The 22,365-nt window shown below is 40.3% G+C and overlaps 1 protein-coding gene across 2 annotated transcripts in view; it reads right to left on the bottom strand.

Annotated features, from left to right (window-relative positions):
* The window catches only part of NFKB1 (nuclear factor kappa B subunit 1), a 59,598-nt gene that overhangs the window by 5,877 nt on the left and 31,356 nt on the right, over positions 1-22,365 (bottom strand). For both annotated transcript variants that reach the window (XM_037380168.1, XM_037380177.1), the window contains exons 6-17: positions 21,821-21,969; positions 20,132-20,295; positions 19,190-19,348; positions 17,114-17,218; positions 15,101-15,192; positions 14,370-14,508; positions 11,800-11,922; positions 10,639-10,728; positions 9,551-9,742; positions 6,758-6,899; positions 3,400-3,514; positions 1,141-1,342 (exon numbers count right to left, since the gene is read on the bottom strand). In XM_037380168.1, the coding sequence (XP_037236065.1) occupies positions 1,141-1,342; positions 3,400-3,514; positions 6,758-6,899; positions 9,551-9,742; positions 10,639-10,728; positions 11,800-11,922; positions 14,370-14,508; positions 15,101-15,192; positions 17,114-17,218; positions 19,190-19,348; positions 20,132-20,295; positions 21,821-21,969 (1,672 nt within the window). The remainder of the gene's footprint in view (positions 1-1,140; positions 1,343-3,399; positions 3,515-6,757; positions 6,900-9,550; positions 9,743-10,638; positions 10,729-11,799; positions 11,923-14,369; positions 14,509-15,100; positions 15,193-17,113; positions 17,219-19,189; positions 19,349-20,131; positions 20,296-21,820; positions 21,970-22,365) is intronic.

Below are 22,365 nucleotides of genomic sequence, written 5' to 3'. Positions count from 1 at the left end.
ACGTGCATTAATATTTGAAAATACAGAAATGTCAATGAATTTTGAACTGGCTGCATCTATGAGAATTGAAAAATGAGTGAGAGTTGTAGTTATCTGAGTAGAAGGCACCGTTAATGTTCTTTGTGCATAAATTGGAACTAGTTGTGTTACTGATGGCAAATCAAAGCCATGCATGGGAAAAAAATAAAAATCAGTAGATTACAAGGTGGAACAGAGGTCAGGAACTGAAGAGGTCACTAAAGCATCCCTTTGCCTCAAAGGAGAATAACCTTAAAAAGAAAATCTGCATCTTGGTACTAAACAAGTAGGTACCCTGCTCTGGCCCCATCTGCTACTGAACAGCTCTTCTAGGAAGTCTGGGGAGTAATAGGTATATTTTAGTATTATCCTCCCGCTGTAAGGTCACACTGCCCTATCACCCCACAATTACCTGCACCAGCTCAGAAAGAGATTAATAAAGCCTTGTATTTCAAAAATGAACAAACAAGCAAACACCAACCCCAAACCAACCAACCACCACCACCCCTACTCCCCCACCCCTGAGGAACTTCACACAGGGTTTTGAATCCCGTAATCACATTTTTAGGTTAAGACATTTTACAATCTACTAGAGCAGGAGTACTACATTCAAATGACCTGTGCCACTGAAAAATGGGAGAATTGTGCCTTTGTAGTAATTTTATAGGGTCTAATTCTGTATGGTCATGAAGTACCAGATAAGAAACTTGATACTGGTCCAGAAATTATTTTTGAGGGGATTTCACTCGTTAGAGACAAGGAGGAAACGTTTTCTTCTAGGGGGATTTTTTTAAAGAGGAGTGGTTGCATACCTAATATCTCAGGAGGAACACAGTGAAATTTTGTGAGACTAAAGAGAATATACAGTAACAAAAATTCAAATCTATACTGTGTTACGTGGCCGTTACCAATCTTTTATATCCTGTATAACCAGAAAACCTGCATGTCTGTGTTCTCTCATCTGCGACTGCAGGCCTGTAAAAGCCAAGGATAGCATATGCAAAATGTGGAAAGATGCTATTTCCAAGGTCTGTATCTACCTGTGTAGAAACACTGTTGGCAGGAATTGAGGTGTGCTTGTCCAGGAGGTAAATGTAAAATACAGCCTTTATCTTTCCATACCTTCACCGTTGGAAAGGTCGACCATTGGAGATACCTTCTTATGCTTGAGGAGCAGACTCAAAATCTTGTCGTCACCTTCACTAGCAGCTAAATGTAAGACAGAATTGCCATGGCGATCCAGAAGGCTGACATCTGCTCCAGCTTTCAGCAAGTCCTCCACCACCTCTGCCTGCTTTGTGATTACTGCCAGGTGCAAGGGGGTCTAGAAGTGACAGAAACAAGCCCATGAGAAGCTAAAGCAACAGCCACGTTGCTTCTACAGAAATCTCTTAAACCCCTAAAAGCTGCTAGTGCGAGACGTTACTCTACTCCAAAGCAAACGGAAGTTAAAAGCTTGCTTATGTGTACATTTTTTTTTCCTACTGCACACCACAAACAGGGGTTCTACTTGCTGGAAATAAAAGCTGCCTTGCCACTGTCAGCAGTTGGACTTTGGTAGGAACAAAGAAGTTGCCTGCTCTATAAGCCAGGGCACTGACCTGGCTATTTGAGCGTTGCAGTGCAAGTGACTTGGAAATGAGGTAATCCCTGTGCCCCCCCCAGACACTGTAACTCTGCTTCCAGCTGCCCCATAGCCAAGTTCACACCACAGAGGGAATACGTACACTTTCCAGGGCCAACGCAAATCTGCATTTGGCACTGAACTATACTCTAATTTTGCTCCTGAATACGAGGTTTGCAGCCATGGGCTTAGGATTGCCTTAGCCCTCAAATGGACTGTACAGAAAAGAAGAAAATCCTGCTCTACTGTGCATTTGTCGAAGTACAGAACAACTGCGCATTTCTGCAGCAAGTGACTAGCTAGGGGACTGCAGCTGAACGTTCTGCATTTTGTGCAAAGCTACATTTTGTGCTGCACTGGGAGGCTCTCAGGCCAAGAGGTTTCAAGTATTACAGTCTTGCCAGTGAGGAGCATTGTGCAGAACATACTCAGGAATGTATGTATTTAAACAGTAAGTATTCCAATAAGGTTTGAGAAATCGTATTTCCAACACTAAAATAATCTATAAATTAGACAAGATTCCATCTCCGTATCATTTTTTTGTAGTCCTCTGGTGATAAACAGATAAAGACAAATTCCAGCTCTTCATTGATAAGCTTGAGCTTGTCAATACATTTGTCAACATATTTGCAATTACTGAATCTGTAAGGTTCAGCTTTCAGAATATCCGTACAGAAAGAAAATTCCAGCCCGAGCCTACATTCCCTTCCAACCATGGCTTAAGGTGTAAGTAGAAGGCAGGAATAGCTGTAGAGGTCCTGTAGTTAAGAGATTTTTCCTGTGTGGAGCACAGCTTTGCTTCCTGTTTCTGTTAAACAGAGGGCACAGATTTCAATTCAGAACCTTCTGCTTGCTTTCATCAGCCTCCACATTTCAAACTTGCTTTACATGAACATAAAACTGAACTGTGAAGGAGAACAAAAAAGTCAAAATAAACCCTCTGGGACTATCAGTGTAGAATAAAAACCTGCTTTTACTATTCATGGCCAAAGAAATGACACAAATGTCAAAGTGTTGCTGTGTAACGTCCAGCTGGTAATCTTTGGGACAACTGAATGGTCCACACAGTTGAAACCAGATTCTTTTCTGGGCAGGTTTGGACAGCTCTTCTTAAAAAAGCTCAGACTCTGTCATACATGAAGTTGAAGGGACAGAATTGTGGCTGGCAGTTGTTTTCCTACTAGGTAAAAGACATGGAGATGGTTTGCTTTGTTGTTTTGGTTTGGGTTGGTTTTTTGCTACAATGTGACTCTAGACATGAAAGGGAAATCTTGGTGCTCATGCGATGGGCACAAATACCATCTGTGCTATAGGAAGGGCAGTTTGTTACAGCTCCCACAAGCCTATAGATAACTGATGACACAGCAATTGCCTCACGATCCTGAGTTACCCTATATTAGAAAGATCAGAAAAGCCCAGAGTTGGCACACTGTAATCCATACTGCTGGTTTAGTAACAGAGAAGCCAAGCAATGAAAACATGAACTGAAGAATTTTGTATTTTTGGCCTGTTCTACGATTAACCCATGGAGACATTTCTATTAACATCAAGGGGAGTTACGAACTAAAGCAGTGAAAACCTGCTCATGCTCCTCCACCACCTTACAGTATGTCATTGTGTTTCTAAAATTGTTTGCATGAGTCTGATCTGGTTCATTCCAAAGAATAGAAGAAAAATAAGACAGCCTGTAAGTTGTGCAATTTCTTTTTTACTGGCTGAACAATCAACAACACTTGTATACCACCACAACTGCACACCTGATAAAGGTCGTTTCTCATGTTAATGATGTCATTATAATTCAAATCAGGCATCACTTCCAAGAGGTTTTTCACCAGCTCACTTCGAAGATGGATAATTGCTAAGTGAAGGACGCTGAAACAAACAAAAGACAGATGAAAAATTCACACTATTTTCGAATTTATTACAAAAATTTTATGGTTTTACTGTACGTCTGATCGAATTCTAACTGATATTAACACCTGACTGTTAGAGATCATGATTTCAGCACTGAATTTCAGCACCTAAAAAGAATCCCAACATTAAAAAAAGCTAGTCAGAAGGTAACTGCGTTTAACCCTTCAAACACAAAAGCAGACTCAGGATGGCTGCTGCTGGTCCTGAGCGTAACTTAACTACTAGCATAATAAATACAGATTTTGTAGCACAAAATAATTGTCTCAGAACTTGTTGAAATCCCCAGATTCTTTGCTGTTCTGGTTTTTGTGTTGGTTTTTTTTTTTTCATTTTGAATTATGCAGCACATGAACACCACTTACTGTCAAAACCTTCCTTCAGAATTTCCACAGGCCTCTCTACCACCAAAGCAGATTTTCCCTTGGGGGTTTCCCCAGATCTGTGGGTTTTTCTTTTCTTCGTTTTTGAACAGAAGAATGACTAAGGACTCGGGCCCAGTGACTAACAGCCACAGGATTTGCAGCAGTGGCCAGAGACCTCACGCCAAAGGAAAAACCTGTTTTGGGACACGAGTGACTCTGCGTAGCAAGGCACTTCACCACTTCTGGGTTAATGCAACGGCCTTTCCGGTGCTCTTCTCCAGAGCCAGGTCCTTCACCACCAGCCAGAGCAGCCGTACTTGCAAAACGTCCTCAGGAAGATGTCAGGTTGTGAGTCCCATCACCCCTCTCCAACAGAGCTCGATTTGTCTTGTTCCCTTGAGACTTCATTTCAAAGTCATGGCCTTTGTTTTGAAATCTGGCCAAGCTCTCCCTTAAGAGATGCTGACCAACTTCTGGACTCTTCTGTTTAGCATATTGCTGCTGACACACAGTATCACAGGACACGCGGTGTGTTTGTTATGCTGCTTCAGAAATACCTGAATAGACTCAGACCTACACTTTCATCAGAAAGACGAAAGTAAGTTTGTTGCCATTTGGGGCATAGAGTAATTTTGAAATTGAGACTCAGAGCACTCAAAACCAAAAGATATCTTAAAAACGGACAAAAATACCATTTCTAAAACCAAACTCATCCTCAAAGGTTTATTTTATTGGTTCTGGATGTTGCCACAGGCAGAACCATGGCGCTTTCCCTCCTTCAGCTCTCCTGTGCTGTTCACGCAGTCCCACCGCTACTGTAAAAGAGCTGTTCCTCTGCTCTCTGCTAGGGGCTTCTTATTATTTCTCTATCATCTGGCACTTTATTTCCAAATCTGACTTCAGAAACAAATTTGCTCTTCTACTATCTTTAGTTCTCCTTCCTGTAGCAACTGCTTTAATTTTACCTGCCCACTACATGTGATGCTGTAAAGACATGGTGACTAGACCATGAAAGGGCAACTAATGCCATTTCTTAAACAGTCATACGTCAAAAAATTCATTTCAGCACCACTGTGGAGGCAGAGTGCCACAATACTGTCAGGCTTCTGGAAAGCAGCGGTACTGGTATAAATAAAGTAACAGCCAGTGTTACTGAGTGCCCACTGCAAATACACACTAATCACAGAAAAATGTGTTTTGTCTCAAAGCCATAAAACACAACACTATACCCATTAAGGGTATTTTCATTCCCTACATATTACTATGACGACAGATGTTGCTGTCAACAATTCTGCTCATTTCTTTAAAGGCTTTAGAGTTTTTGCTATACAATTTTAATGATTACAGGGAAAACTATATATGAATTTTGACTTTTTTTTTTGTAAGACAACTCCTGCAAGAGAGCTGGAAGACAGTTACCAAAACTTTGTTTTGTTAATAAGCTGCAAAGTACTTTAGATGTATAACATGCTCACAGACTAAAATGCATCCCAGGAGAAAGACGACATAAGCTTGAACGTCACATACTTGCAGGTACTTGATTCAGGAAGAAAACAGCTATTTACCATCACTCTGAAAAATATTTTGACTTTGTTGAAATGCTCTGCTAGTCAAGATCTGAGGGGCACCTTCCTGATATTTAAATGCAGGTCCTACTTGCTCAGTACTCCTCTACCCCCTGCTTTCTTCCGGTAAAACACAGAAGCTGTATTGTCCAAAGTGCCAGCAGATTTTGTTCCTAGCTCTTGCCGCATTCATATTCTTGCTTTCCTCAAAGCAGACATTAGATTGCCAATTAGAAAGCAAAGTAAAGTACCCATCTCTGATTTTGCAGTCCTTTATCAGTAATCTGAGTCCTATTTTCACTGAAAGTGCAGTGAAAGTACTGCTTCTCACAGAGTACAGTGGGACAGCAGGTCTCAGTCACTTATAATTTTCCATCTAGCTGGACACCTTAAGGCTTAGATGGCTTCTACTGTAATAATGCTACAATTTAAGGAAGCATAAGTGATTGCACAGGGTGTGTCCAAAGCCTGCCAGCTAAAAAATGAAGATGTGATAATGTCACTTGCTTATTCAAGAAATTATCTTTGCATGTGTTCAAAGCCACTTCTGCTGAATTTGCTTTTAAATAACTACTAATCATTAGTTCCCCAGTGTATTTCACGCTCTAAGTCCCACAGAATCCGCATAGCTGTAGAGGAACAAAATGGATTTCTACACTGAAGGACTGATAAGCTAATATTAGCAGCCAAATCTGCCACAAACACCCATGCATCTCTTGGAAGACTACAATACAGTACAGGTGTAAGCAGGCACAAAATATCGTTCTCTGGGAAGAGCTTAGTGTCAGTGGGAGAAAAGCAGCGTGGACCTTCCAGCTATTGTTTCTAGTCTCCTGCTGCATCTGTAACTTCAGAGCTTCCTATGAAGACTTAAGCACTTGCAATAAAAAGCGGGGCACTCTCCTTCAGCACAAAGCTGAGGATGCCATCAACTGTGTATCATGATGCAACCACAGAACTTCATGATCAGTCAAGATTTTAAGTAGAGAATGGCAAACAAACTCACAACGTGTTCAACACACTCTCAACATCCAGATTACTTTCTGACAGGCACTGGAACAATGAACGTTGTGGTGTGAGTGACTATTCTGCAGCTGCAACAAAAACACCTGAACTGCAGTTGTACCTCTCCCAAACTGCACAAAGAGGAACAGTATTTGATTACAGCAATGGTGCAATCCATGATTGGCACCCAAGAGGGACAGAACAAATTGACTATCCCATTCTGCCACCCAAAACACGACTTTCAGCCCAGTACGTGTTGGCCAACTTACTTGTCTCCATTATCATCCTGGACAACAGTGAGATGGCGCTGAACAGCCAACAGCATTTTCACATCTCCAGTTACAGCATAATCAAAGAGAGCATTGCAGTGGCGCTTGGCAAGCTGCATGGCCTTCTCCAGGAACAGACCACCTGAAACACAAAGTTTTGTGTTCATCATTTTGGTTGTCTTCCTTCCAACACCACCCTCTTTTGATAGGTTCTGTGCTGACAAAAGATATACGAAGCGCAGACCTTTGAATGAAGCATTATTCACTGATCCACTGAGACAGGTTGCCAATCACTCCTGAGAGGTAAGTAAGGACAGAGGGAATGAGTCCCTTGGAAGAAAAACTAGGTGCATGCTGAGCACTTAGGCAGCAGGAATTGTGCGAACAGTCAGTCCCTGGAAGCTACTAGTTTGAGTGGCACTGGCTTACTTGCATTGATTTGCACTCGTGTGTAATGAGACAAAAGGAGCAGGAACTTGCTTAGATACAGACTACATCTGAGGACTCTTGTCTGTACAGCACTCGGAAGAACCTCTCATGCAGTTCTGAGTAGTTTAGACTTGAGGAAACTGAGGCACAAGACGCCCAAGTGACTTGTCAGATTTTGCACAAAAACTCATTGAAAAGCTATGGGATAAATGCAGGGCTTTGTGCCCCCTCTCCAACTCAGATCACGCAGTCTCTCCTGCTTTACAGCAGCAGCAGGGAGAGTCTGTTCACCTGTTTAAAACATTCCAGTATTTACAGTGCTTAGTATTTTTAGTATCCTGATTTCAGGTTGATAAAATGTGCAAGCATTGAGAAATCAAAAAGCAGAATTCATCATGGTGGGGAAGCAAAAGGGAAAAAGGGGAGGAAATAAACTTATTTGTGGAAAAAAGTCATTCTAGCTGCTCTGTCAATACCTTTGTGGTTCTGTATCAGCAAGAAACCAGTGAAAATGAAACAGATGAGCTTTCAAACCACAGTCATCATTCTGGGAAGCAGTATCATCTGAAACCAGCCTGTATTTTTAAGTTTCATGTTTCTATAAAACCTTGTAAGGTTAGAAATTACAGTTTCAGAGCAAACAAGTAAAGCAGACTTTGTCATTTAAAGCACACGTAGGGTGAGAACACCCTGGCTTCCCAGCTACGCATTTAGACTGGGTCAGAAGCCTATCCCTGATGAACATGGATACAGCACTTCTGTAAAGCAAAGACTGACTCAGCTATCCATGAAGCTTACTGTTCTAGCCAATACATCACTGTGAGTCCTATACTATATGCCCAGGCTGACACATTTACATTTGCTATTTACCTCTTAAACTAAATAACAGCATTAAATGGATGTTATGTTGAGGATACCTACCCAGGGTAAAGGGTGTTAAACAGTTCAGTCTTTTCTCATTATAGACATTTCCAAAGACCAAAAACCTGGATGCTGAACCTCCCTGGTTTCCCATATCAAGCACACAGGAAAGATATCCTTCAAAATACCACATGATAGCATCTTTTAGTTTAATACCCAAATGTTCTAACCTGCAGTAGCTATTTCATGGAACCTCTTCTATATCTATTCTTCATATAATCTGGAGCTTGAACTTGCCTCGTTTCACGCCATTATTAATAGATAAAGAAACAGTCAACTTCCTGCCTACAGTATTCATTACTGGGAATCCAGGTCAACAATTCACGCCCCTCCTTGGTGACTGCTACGTGGACGTTGTTATTTCTTCACATATCAGCAAAAGAATTTGCTCTCTGACTCAGTCACGGGATTTACCACAACCAGAATGGCAAACAGCAAGTTCTTCAGCTTTTCTCAGGAACACCATCTGTTTCTCACATCACAAGAAGCTGCATCTTGGAGGTTTTTACAACTAACCCATCTACTATGCGACTTTGGCTTCCCAAGCCACAGTTTCTAGTGCTGTTAATAGCAAGTGCCACACAGGGCTGATACACACCAGACCACGTGCCCACTCTGACCTAGGGAACAACGAAAGTGGTCTAAGATCACCCTGCACTTGGTAAAAGCCAAGAACAAAACCCTCCTTTCTGCTCAATTCCTACCACTACTATGAGAATAGTGATTACTCAAATTCTTTAAAAAAAGTGTTCAACAATGCTTTTAAAAAACAATCCAGGAAAAGGATGTCTTACTGTTTGGTAAAGGGTGATTTGTAGTCTTCTTGTATTTCACAGCTCTGCTGCTAAACCACTTCTACTGACTACTCTTGCCTTCCTCCTCTTTTGTCTGAGCTATTAGGACTGCTACCCAACAGCAGTGTTATTTTACTGTGTATTTGTCACATGGGAACAGACACATTTACATTTTAAATTCAAACCTTTAACACTACTTTGCATGCAATTTAACAGTAGGATTGCAGGGACTACTGCAACAATCAGCCAACATTCATTTACTCATCCATTAAAGCTATCAAATATCAAAAGCTAAGTCAATTGCTGAATTACATTCCACGTACTTTCACTGCTTTCAGTGTTCCTCTTACAGGTTTATTATAAAGCAGTGTTAAACGTGCCCGGCAGGCTAAACTATCTCTTCTCCTTGCATGACAAGCAGCAGCTCAGTTGCCCAGTGGCAGTACAAAGGTGGAAGATTATCTTACAGAAGGATGTAAGGGGAGGAACCTTCGATTTGGGGGAATGGAATCCCTCCTGTTTCCTCTAGGAGGCATTACCATATTTTGAAAACAGCAAGCAGACCTTTATGGAGTTTCCAGGCCTTTAACAGCAGCTTTGCCCATACTGCAGTTTGACCTACCTTAAATACATTTACTTGTCCACTTACCCTGCCACCTGCAATCCGCTTCAATTAATTCAGTTTTACAGGAAGAAGCAGCACCCTCCTCCTCATTATCACCAGAGGTTCTGCACTCATTCCTCTCCATAGCTTCCACTTTCACGTCGTGTTTCGTGTCCCATTTGTCACATTGTTTATCAGAGCTCTTCCCATCTTGTTCAGCTGTACTACTTGATAGACCTTCAAACAAAAATCAGTTTCATTAATGTCTAATACTGTTGCTTTTTTATGCAAGTGATAAAGCTCAACTAGCCAAAACCAAACCCTAAAGAACCCAGTCCAAAAATTTACCTCCACATAGGTGTTATCATTAAACAATCATGAATCATAACACTCCAGATGCCAATATAAAGGAACAGACATAGCAATGTCACTGGTTCTGAAGTGATGTTATGTTTTTGTCAGCCTCTGCTTTGAAGATAAACTTTTATATATAAGAACAAACATACCTCTCTTTTTATGGTGCAAGAATGCAAGTCTGAAGTATTCCCAGGAAATCTAGCAGAATTACTCAGATTTACTTCTGGGTTTATGACAGCAAATTCATCCCTGAGACTTTGGAAATAACTCCAGAGTATTCAACAGGTCAATCTGAAATGACTTCCCTATTTTAAGAAGCTAAAAATGCCCTTATTATTAACTTGATCTTTTCCATTAACTTTACTGTGATTTCTCTGGGCTACTGTGTCGTACCAGACTGTCGCAACACAGGAAGATACCTTTTCTCTGGTCTAGTCCTTGTGTGACCTGTAATCAGCATGTTCAATCAAGCAAAAGGGCTGTTGCTTGAAACACACTGAATACAGAAGCTTGTGGTGGGGGTTTTGGTGACTGCTTCTCAGGAGTTAGCAGTAAAGGGGAACACACAGAGACCTTTTAAGGTAGACCTGGAGAGAATAAAAGAGACTCAGGGCAGTACAATCTATATAAACCCCTCTGCTGCCAGAGGTTGTAGAAGAGACACCAATTCTCAGGGGGAAAAAAATACAGCCCTCCCCAGCATGCTTAGCTAGACCTGCAGGACACTACAGGTTAAACTCAATTCAGCTGTTGCAAGATGACATTTTTAGTGTTACCATGTTTCATTCCAGCATTGGATTTTGTTGTGCCAGGGTGGAAATGCATTCCTCCAAAAGCAGAGTATCCATATGAAGGGTAACTGAACCCTAAAGAAAGGGAAAAGATTAAGAATTAATACAATTGCACCCTAAAGCAAGGAAAACACTATCTGGAAGAACACTGAACCTAAAGACCTGAAATGTTGTTTTCTACATACTTTCTGCTTTACTCCATTTGATTAAAACAAATTTTCTAGGCTGAAGGTGAACCTACCCCTTCAAAAATCCAAATAAATTCTACATGGTTGGCTAGTGACACTCTATCTCAGCATCCATAAGACCACACAAATGTAGTATCACTAGTATGCTTCATCTAAAATTCAACTGAGGCTGCACAAGCTACCTCTATGCTTTCAAATCTCTGTGATTACAATAGATTTGCATTCTGGTATTATGCTACAGATGCACTGCTAGCAATGCATGTAACTATTTGAAAACTGCTGCTCTGTCCCCTGCTCTAAAAAAAAGGGTCGCAAAGGTATTGTGGTTCAGATGACACTTGCTGATCTACAGGTTTTTAATGTTCTGCTGCAAGAATCAAAGCAAGGCTTTTATGATCCAGCATCTCAGATATGCTCTGGCTTCAACAGATAGAGCACAGTAGAAATTTTGCTAAATAGCGTCTCAAATTTTTTAACAGTTCTTTGCACTGACAGGGTTAATTTGCCAAATTCCACTCCTGGTCTCAGAAATAATGAGGAACCTGTTTTAATTTTAAACACCCAAGATGGTATTTAGCTGAGCTGTCTCATGGATTTCAGTGCCTTCGAGGCCCTAGGAAGCAACAAAGCCAAGGTATGATGGATTCCTGACTCAGCCTCCCTCAACTAGAAAGGGGATACCTGACTTAAAGCTTCAAGGAAGGAGGAAATGCAAAACAAAACAAAAAGTCACCAGAAACCAGATATATCCAAGTAGGAAGGCAAAGGAGCTGACAAAATATTTAGAAAACAAGATGCTTCACTGAAATGAGTAACGCTGGTAAAAAGACAGGTGAGTCAGGTCTTATCTACCTAGAAAGAGATGAAATCCTCACCACGTTTTAAAAATCAGAATAAACATCTGTCCTGCTCTCAAAGTAGACCCCCTTCCGCTCTTTCCCCAAAACTGCTGCCTTACCAGAGCCAGCACCGCCACCTCCCCCTCCATACATGCCACCGCCTCCTGCGCCACTGCCTCCACCATAGCCATCAGAGAAGTTTGGCATGAGCTTCTGTCGTTTCCTTTGCACTTCTTCCTTATCTGGGTTAGAAGGAATAGATGGGATATGGAGTCACTCTTACTGGTGGCCACACACAGAACAGGATGTGCATACAGAAAGCATTACTGCAGTGTACTATTTTATATAAAGGAAATGCAGAGTGCTGTAGAAAAGTCAACTCTCTTCAAGCTCCAAATAACAGAACAACTTTGTATGTAATGGAGCAGTGAGAATTCCTGTGAGAAACAAGCTAGTGCCAAGTCCCCAGCCAGACCAGCAGCTTTGCTCGGGCCTGCATGGCCTCTTCAGTTATGTCAGGTGCCTTGTGCTCAGACTGGGAGGGAAACGTGCAGAGATGGGGGCTCAGTTTCCTTCAAAAGTGCCTCAGGTACTCAGACCCCTAGAAATCAGCAGTTCCAAAATTCTTCTATGTCTAAGCCAAGTCATAAACCAGCACCAGTGCCCCAAACCACAGACTGGTTCAAGAAAACTTGTCTTTGGGGAATATAAGCACAGGCTCTTCTACCAAGCAAATCTGCTTCAGAAATGGATCCTTATCAAAGGGTCAGCAAACCACAAGGCACTTTGATTTCCAACAGTGCATAGTACCTGCAATGCCCTTTAAACTTTTGTTTAAGGGCAGGGATGGCAAGAAATAGTGAAATCAATGTTTGCTTGAATTGGTTTACTTAAAGTATCAGGAAAGCCACCAGAATAAAGATAGCTTATTTTCGGGCAGGACATAATACTGTCAAACCATGCTGAGCCACAGTAGGAAAAGAAGTCTAAATATTCCATAGCATAGCCCCCCTGGAAAGCAAAACACAAAGATGTAAATGTATCCCAGTGACTGGGGAAAGTGAAAATGTCATGAAAAGATCTACAAAAATAAGGATACAAACAGTACAAGGGTTAAAATCCAGTGGAACTGCTGAGGAAATAACAAAATATCCTTCATTCATCAAACGATCTAATAGTTTTCAACAGCCATATGACAAAAAGAAATTTCATGCACAGGCACATCAGTCAGTGCACCAAATGAGATAGCTGAACCCATCAAACAGTATACTGAAAAGTACAAGTGCATTATTTTCAGGCATACATGATCTGGAAGTATGTACGCATGCACGCACCAGGCATACTCACACTGACAGGGAGGGAAAACTCTAGAGAGCAATCTAGGCAGAGAAACAAACAACAAATCCACATGCACGTGTCTAAGTTTGTGTTAACACTTGCAACACGGGGAAAAAAAGCAGTCCATAAATGGTGATTTCATGATTAGGTCATGTAAGGGATCCAAAAATGCACATAACAACGTTGAGTTGATTTTACTCCAGTAAGAGGCACATAAAATAAGTCTGCTTCAAATCTGGCAACTTTGCTCTGCAGTTGTACGCTTCACCTTCCACAATACTTGTGCAAGATGTTCTTGAAATGATTACCAATACAAAATCCTCTAGCAACTCTGGAAGTTTTTCTGTATGCATGCTTCCTGATATTTTGTTATAATAGGCCTTAGGTAAATCCACTTGGACATCAACCACTCCCCCTCACTCCTCAGCTGTCCTTAGTCCGCTACCACTGGTGCACACACATTCCAGAGATTTTGACAGGGTATTGATTTAACACAGCTCTAAGTTAGGCACTGAAAACGTGCAAGATTAGGACTTAATAGCGTAACCTGCAGGCAAGTAAACCGTTAAGCAGAAATATTGTCTTAGTACAATGGAACACCAATTCAATGGGCCTCAAGGCATTTCCATATCATTAACACTGTTGATATTTAAAACCATGACTGCTGCAGCCATTCACACCAAACATTTCAAATGCAGACTTTAAAGGGCCCAGATCTGCTACTTAAAACTTCTTTTCATTATCAACTTAGGAAGCAGGCCTGATGCAAACTATTTACTTCTGCTAATCAACTACAATTTTAACACAAGTGACTGAAACAGCACTTTCCCTGCTCTCACAAGAAGTCTCTTGGGCTTACTTAACTAGTAGAGGCAACTGGAAACTTAAAAACCATCAGTGAAATTGTGAGCTGGGATGGTAAAAGGGGAGAACTGCAAAATACGTACTTTTTCAACCAGATACGAACCTGTCTTTAGTTTAAGGTTTCATATGGAAGCGCCGACAATAAAAAGTCCTCGTATATTGCTTTGCAGAAACTCAAGAGGAAGAGAGTGCCATCTACTGTATGGACAGGCATATGTGCATATAGGAAACTTGCAGGGAGTAAGCCTCACTATGAAAATACTCAGGTTTACTGCCTATCACTCCAACAAAAAACCGCTACAAACCCATTACAGAGCTACCACATTTCATATTAGCTCTGCATAGAACCAGGAGGCAAATATTCTATTTTCTAGAAATAACAACTACAAAAAAAATTCCTCATACAACAAGTCCTATCTTATTAAAAACATTCCTAGGGACCCTACAGTTTCTGTTTCCAATATATAGAAGAGGTTTAATGAATTACCTTTGATTTCTGGATAGTAGAGAAAAGGCTTTGGTTCACTTGTTTCCAGATCAGATTTCCGACGCAGTTGTACAAATACAGATGCTGGCTTTGTGATATTGACATCTCGATACTTGGGTGTTTTGAACACGATAGCAAACTGTGAAGGAAACAATGACAATTGCATCTATCATGGAGCATGGGTTTTGAAAACTTTGCTTTTACATTTGTGTTATTTTGTAGGAGCTGGCTAACAGCTTGGGAGGCAAAAATTCTTAGCAAAAGCTGCCACAACAATAAACTTCCATTTCAGTTTTCAGTTGCACTTCTGAATTCGAGTCCTAAAGCCTTCTGGGAAAGACACAACTGCCATGCAAAGTATCACCGCATCACGTGTGTTAGTACCACACCGTTTGTCCCCTCATCATTCAGCATCTATTTGGTGGCTTTCTCAGTGTGTTCACAGGAGCTCCATGAGCTTTTTGTATATCCTATCCCAATTTACACTGGTGCTGCATGTTAAAGCAATGGGTCTATCTCCCAGTTTCCTCACACTGTATTCCTAACCTGCCTAGTTACCTAATGTACATCTCTAAAGAACAGTTAGGACTGTATTATTATTAAGAAGTAACCAAGAAGAGAAGAGATTAGTATGGAACACAAGCTTTCACCTAATTTACTTATTGGAATATAGTCCTAGTTTACAGAGATGAGAAAAATCATTAACAAATTATAAATGCTCTGTTACTCACCTGTCTATGTACATCTGTAGGAGAAAAGTCTCCAAAGCCTTCCCACATACCACCATTCTCATCCTCTTCATAGAAACGTATCTGAATATCATCTGCAAAGAGTGAAACAAACACTCTTTGGGATGTTTGTGTATTTGTTTCAACTTTGGGATGTTTGTGCATTTGTTTAAACTTTGGCTAAGTTTATTTCAGATAAAAATCAACACTGTTACTTTTTGGCTAGATGATAACAGTACATAACAGACAATTATCTTTATCCATTTTATGAAAACATCATAAATAACCCGTTCTTGACATCAATTTTAGATCAGCCTAATTCTAATGACTTCACTGAAGCTGCTATTTACTGAGCAGTAAAAGGAGAACTAGGTTTGCTACCTCTTCCTATTCTAGGGCTATAAAACATTCCAGAGGAGCTTTATTTGGAACAAACATGTAGGGAGGGGAGAACTTGAAGCATGAAACGTAGAAACCACCCTCTCTCCTCCAACAGTTTCGGTTCAAAAAACCGTAGCAAAACCTGAAGTGCCACAGTTCAAGTTCCGCTTGCTGCTGGCAGCGTGCCACTTCAGAGCTGCAGCTCAGAGAGATGGCAAGGGTGTGATGTGAGCGAGCGGCATGTTAGCAGTGATCCCACACCCCCCAGACACAGCATGGGCCAGAAACATGTGATTTGACTTCTGTTCCTCTGAACAATTTTTATTTGTTCTCTTTGTATTTATTTATTTTCAGGAGAAGCTGGGAAATAGCACACTAGCATATTCCTTCCCCACCACCCCTGGTAAGAAAGAAAACAGAAAAAGCCTACTCTCTCTTAGGGTGACTGATGCAAGACAGGCTTTTGGAGCAGACAAACTGCTTCCTCTGATCCACCACCACCTGCTAGTCTCAAGACTGTGAACCACCACTTCCAGTCATGCTGTCCTGCAAGCTCAAGCTCCTTCAGGCAGGAGATTTCTCAGAGCAATGAGGTCAGGGGAAACCCCGATCTGGCTGAGGGGAAACCCCACCTCAGGGCTTCCACTGAGTCAGACATTTATTTATTTATTTTGTGCACAAAAGTTATGTTTCATCTCGGCCCTTCTGATAGCAGAGGGTATATACACTACCGATGGAAAACAGTTTTTCCAAAGCCTTTAAAAGCCTCCAGAGCCCTCTCTCTTTCCTAAGTGGCAGAAGAACATTTGCAAGAAAGAGGTGGAAAAGGACAGCCTGTATTAATAGAAAATGTCAGCATGATTTTGACAACATATGCAGGGACTGATTCCAAACAGGTGAGAATGGGACACCCACTCCACCACGCAATCTGTACCAGAGAGTTTCAGGTATTCCCTATAGATGAAAATTACAAAGGATTTCCCACACTCCCATCTTTTTTCTTTTTAGTTCAGCCCAAATACTACAACCAACCACATTAACCATTATCTTCCTATCCAAAAAAAGAGCACCCAAATCCACATGGCTCAATCCTGACACAGTCATAGCCATGAGCAGAGATTACCAAAATGAGTCTGTGAGAAGTATCTGTTTACACCAAGTAATCTCTACCACTTGCATATACATAAAAAAAATGAAGTTACTAGCAGCAGTACTGAATGCATTTAGTTCCCATTGGTGGTTAACACAGAATGCCCATACTTACTCGTTATAATCAGGAACTTAATAATGAATCAGAAACTTTAGAGTAATTCTGAGCAGGTGTTAGTTGATAAGAGTCGAACATCACCCAGGACCCACCACCCACAAAAATCCCAGAACATGGGCAAGGGCAGAAATCTGAGAAGAGCATGTCCTTTGTGGAGGCAACACAAGCTGTATTTTCTTTGCAGCAGGCTATTTTGATTTATTTTTTTGTCTGGATTTTCTGGAATGCTGGCCTGACTTCCAGAAAGGCTGAGTGCTTACAAATCCTGCTGCACTATCACAGTGGGAGAATACTGTGGCAGCACAGCAGGCTTCATGTATACGCCAGGTGAACACCCTGGTGTGCCTTACAATACTCTGGACTCTTACCTTTCTGCACCTTGTCACAGAGAAGGTAAATCTCCTCCCCTCCTGTTACGCATCCTGCTGTTCTGTCCATTCTTACAATTTTTAAGTTTGAGGCATTGGGAGCTTCTATTGAAAGAAAAGAGTAAAAAAACCCCCAAAAGTACCTTCATAACGGTTTTAGATTTCAACAAAAACCCAAGCACAACACATAGAAATGCAATTGAAAGACAAGCCTCCAATACAACCTGCCTAAATTTGTCTAGTTTTTGTGTTTGTTTTTTTCAAAAATGAAGAAATCTACAGTTTTTCATCTGAAAGGCATAATCTTGCATCCTCTAAACTTTGACTGAACCGTGAACGATAAAATAAGGCCCTGGCCATTTCAGCACAATTACTAAAGTAGCACAGCAGTGAACTGCACCCAGCACTCTGCACTAGTACTAGCTTTATGAGAAGAGCGCATTACAAAAGAATAAAAATTTTTCTTCCCTGCTTTCTTGACAGCCTGACATTCTCGAGAGCTGTTCCCTGTATCTCAGAACTTCAACGCAATACGCAAGGCTTTGCTTTCCACTGTGGCTTACTTGAAAGCACTGTCAGCCCTCGGCCAATATACTGGACTGTGATAAAAAAGCCCACCTTCATGGCTTTCAGCAGAGGCATCAATGGATACCTATTGGTCCCAAAGACAGAACTATCATCTGACAAGTAAAAGCAGCTGTGACAGGCAGCGATGCTACCACAAGTTGTGTCTGGTCTGTGGAAGAGGCCTGAATGGTGCCAATGAAGAGTATTAGAAAACACCAAAAATTGAGAAAAATTTTTTGCAATTAACAACCAAGAATTCACCTTGGGAGCTCAGAAAGTAGTAACTGACATCTATGTAGCAACTTAGAACAGCAGAAACCTGCATACAAAATTTCCCTTCTATTTCATCTCCTTAGTTGGAGTCAATATTTTGATAGCCAGGTTCAGAGGGATAGGGTAACTTCAACAGGTTTTATACGTATGGCTCTGTTGATGCTTTGTCCTCTTCCTCTCTGCTTTACAAATACCCTCTATCATTATTCAGGTGTGAGACAGAGTAATGAAAACAAATGGAACCTGTAATTGTTTCTAATGAAAAATCAAGATTTCTTAAAGACACTGCTTGGTAAGTTCACCTCAGCCTCCAGATAAAAAGATTGTGTTTTCTCATCCAGAAAATGTATGTCATGTGTGCCATAATAACAGCAGACTTCACTTCTGTTCTCTCAGTGAATATATGCAAAATGATTGTGCTACATCACTACATTCCCGAATTAATAGCAAGCAACACACTATATTAGAACAGTTGCACTTACTATCTTTTCACCTAGACTTTGTCCTTTACAAAGTGATGATATAGCCGTGACTTGTGCAAAGGAAAAGAAAAAAAAAAAAAAAGGTAATTTGAGTCATTCCGTAACGACTATCAAGAACATGGTAATCCACAGCTACAGGGAGGAAAATGCAGGCAGCAGAAAGGGTTCAGGTAAGATGAGTAAGTATAATCGAAAAGCACAAGAGAAAACATGAAGTGAGAAGATTCACTTAGAAAAAAAGACGAATAGAGGGTTATAACAGAAATATAAAAAATACTGACAGGTCTAAAGGAAATGGATTGAGAAGGCTGGTTGTCTTAGTCTCACAAAACAAGGACAAGCAGATGGCCAGCAAAACTGAAAAGTGTCAAATTCTCAACAAAGACTGAAGCAAAGTAATTTTTTCCTCACATCTTGCGTGACAAGGCTTTGTCATACAAAGCAGCTGAACACACTGCAAAATGCAAGCACTTCTTACGAATATACTAAGAATTTACAAAATCCTCATAATACAAGGATTAAACATGCTAACAGCAAAATAAAATCTTCCTTTACGGCTTATATCACCATCCATTAAAAACCAGAATGACACCATGTGCACTGGAATAGACATAGGGCCAATTATCCATGGGCTATATGTTACTGGAAGCAGCAGGGCTGGATGAGTCTACGTATAGCAAGATCTACATATCATTTTTGTATGTACAAAAGCTCGCCCCTTATTAGAAAGGTAATTAAACCCAAATATACTTACTGCTGTCATATATTGCATCTGATATAACAGGATCAAGTTTCCGTGTGAAACTACCATTACTGTCAGGAAGAAAGGCCGTGAACATAAGACGCACCACACTGAGATCCATTTCTTTAGTCTGCTGTACTGCTGCCTGACGAATAATTTCTCTTTCTCGTTCTGGAACGGGTAAGTAGACAGATGAATTAACACAAGGGGTAGAGGATCCATAACAAAACAGAGAAAGTATTTTCCAAATGTTACTATCAAAAGGCACCAATAGCGAGGAAATGTTTTCCATTTCATTTAGTATCTATCGGCTTCTCTGTTTTTAAGCAGAGAGAAGCAGCTATTCACAATATACTGCAGTCATCTTGCAGTTTGCGCATCAGATATTATTTAAGATATGGTATATAATGAAAAGACATGCAGAAAATTACTATTTTCTGCTCTCAATTTATAAAGGTTGCAAAAAGGACAAAGGCCACCACTAAGGACATTGAGCACCTGGTATAAGAGTGATAAATAGAAGGCTGGCCCCTCTGTACAGTGCCTGAAAGCAACGGAGACCACTGGTTTTACAGGGATATGGGTGAAATGCAACTGAATGAAACAGTATTCTCCAAAGAAGGTCCCTAAGCTACTTAAGGATATCATGTCTTGCAGCAATAATGCAAAATTACTCTATTTATCCATTTACTGAACAGGATAAAAGCAATGAAATATAGATGCAGAGGTGGCTACAGGAAGCTATGAAAGGAAGTTGCTCTGTTCTCATGTGCATATTCACAGCAAAGACTCTTTCTTTCAGATTCCCTAAAACGTGACAGCAACACACCACCTCTTAAACCACATGGCCATAGGTTGTTTTCCTACTCACGGCCTTTTTCTGGCTAAGAATCTGTGTTTTCAGAAAATAAACCTATTTTTAATACAAGACCTATTAAAATCATGTCTACATACCAGTTAGTTGTCTGTCTCCACATCCTTCTGCCTGCAGATAGCCAAGTTCAGGATGCACCAGGAGTCCTGGGTTGTATCCTTTCTTGCAAGCATCTATCATGCGTGTTTCCAGAGTTTCAAACACTTTCTTCTTTGTGACATGAAGTATTCCAAGATTTGCAAACCTGTTGCATTTTGATCGGGGGAAATACTTTCTTAATGCTTTATGCCAAACCTGCAGCAGGCAGTCTCTCGCCAGAGGCAGCCACACAAGGAAGCCAATGGAAGGACTCTATAGGCTTATGTAGGCACTATTAATTCTTGAGGGCAAATTTTCCAGCAAGAAAAATATAGCCAAGCTTACAAAATACATAAAGTGCGCACCATCATATGGCAGCAATTGTACAAATGCATTGGATTTTCTCCTGGCAAAAATAGTAATCTATTAGGTTTCAGACTTACACTGTGGAAATAATTCACAAAACACTTGAAAATCTGGTTGTCACACTTTGTTCCATCTTGGCAATGACACGTCATTCTATATGGCTGTTACGCAGAGCAACTGCTCAGAATAAGCTCCATCTGCTCAAAATGATTTGGAGAGCAAGCTAAGCTAAAAACAGTGCAACATTTTCCAAAGAAAATGTTTTAACCAAGAGACTGGACATTGAGCAAGACGATTCAGGTATCTATTTGAATCAAAACTTCCATAATACAAGATCTGCTTTTGTAAAAATCTCCTGGCACATTCAAAAATCAATTAGATCTAGAAGTATGAAAACAAGACAATAACTCAATTTTCATGTGGGTCAATTGAGGATAGGAAAGCTGTTTCTAAACATCTGATGAAAAACAAGACAGGTTAGGAAATGAGCCAAACTTTTCAAGATGAAAAGGAGCATTTCAAATAAAGCTATTTAAATTGTTGTGCTTCGTAAAGTTAGTGCACTGGGCTTGGACATCAAAAGTTACAGTTTAAAAGAATCTCTCTCTCCCAACCTTCTCAGCTTTTTAAACTTCATCTTCTTCACCAACAAAGACATTCTTGAGATCACAGAAATAAAACTCACAGCCAGCATGAAACCTGATCTAAGCCTGAAAACGTCGACAGGAGCCTCAGCTCCATTTACTGATATAAACAATTAATTCTTTTAAATTAAACCAGAACAGACCAACTACAATTTCACTACAATCTTACTGCTTTAAACTTAAAAAGTTTGACTCATTTAGTATTTTCATGTTTATACATGTCTTGCATTAATTTCAAATTTACTAACCCTATTTTCCTAACACTTTTCACTATACCTCTATTGGCAGACTTCAGCAAAAGTAAAATACTGATCAAAATGGTAACAAAAGCTTTTCTGCAGAATTTTACAGTTCCTTCTCTTTGATTGAAACTACTTATATTTTAAATAATGGGCTTTCAACACAAATTTGGACTGCACACCAAGGGACTGAAACTCTACAGACTCCAAAAGAAAATTATTTGCTTAAGCCTATTTGGCTTGCTTAAGGCAAATTTTACCAAGGTAAACAGTAACTCTATTTATTTTAATATTTAAGATACAAGCAAAACATGGATCAGAGTGTGAAGACTAGTGCTCCACTTAGCTGCCACTTAGTAGTATTTTTTTATTGGTTCTTACAGTGTTTATAGCTGATTCTTTCTCCTTTAGCCCAGCTTTACAGATGAGTTGACAGACTTACCCTACCACCATATCTTTAGGTCCTGCATTAACCGTGCATACTCCATCTTCACAAAATTTACCCACCAAGCTGTGCGCATGTAAGTGGACATATTTCCCATTAGTAACTAACTGGACGATTACTTTTGCAGGTCCAACATAATTGCAGATCTGTAAATAAATATTAAAAGAAATGTGGGTTTGTCTGGTTGGGTTTTTTTAAATGGAACAAGTAATGATTCCAGTTGGGTATTTTCTGTCAGCTAAGTACAATCGAACTTAGACCAGAGAAATGTGTATTCATTTCCATGGGAATAAACTATACCAGCTCATCACAAAGAAAAGTGTGTTACTTTTTTTTTTTTTTTTAATTAGACTTGACATACAAATGGCAGGCATAGTGACCAAAAGTTAAGAAATAAAACAAAGCTAAAGGAAAACAACCTCTTTTCCCAAATCATGAATCTCAGTTTTGAATTCTGACCAGTTACTCCACATTGCTCTCCTTAAATTTCAATTAGAGCACTGAATTCCTAATAAACATTGTTACATGTTAATAAGCATACA

This window comes from Falco rusticolus, chromosome 1 (assembly GCF_015220075.1).
Source record: "Falco rusticolus isolate bFalRus1 chromosome 1, bFalRus1.pri, whole genome shotgun sequence".
NCBI lineage: Eukaryota > Metazoa > Chordata > Aves > Falconiformes > Falconidae > Falco > Falco rusticolus.
Note: the sequence above shows the minus strand (reverse complement) of the source record. Positions and strands in the feature narration are given on the sequence as shown.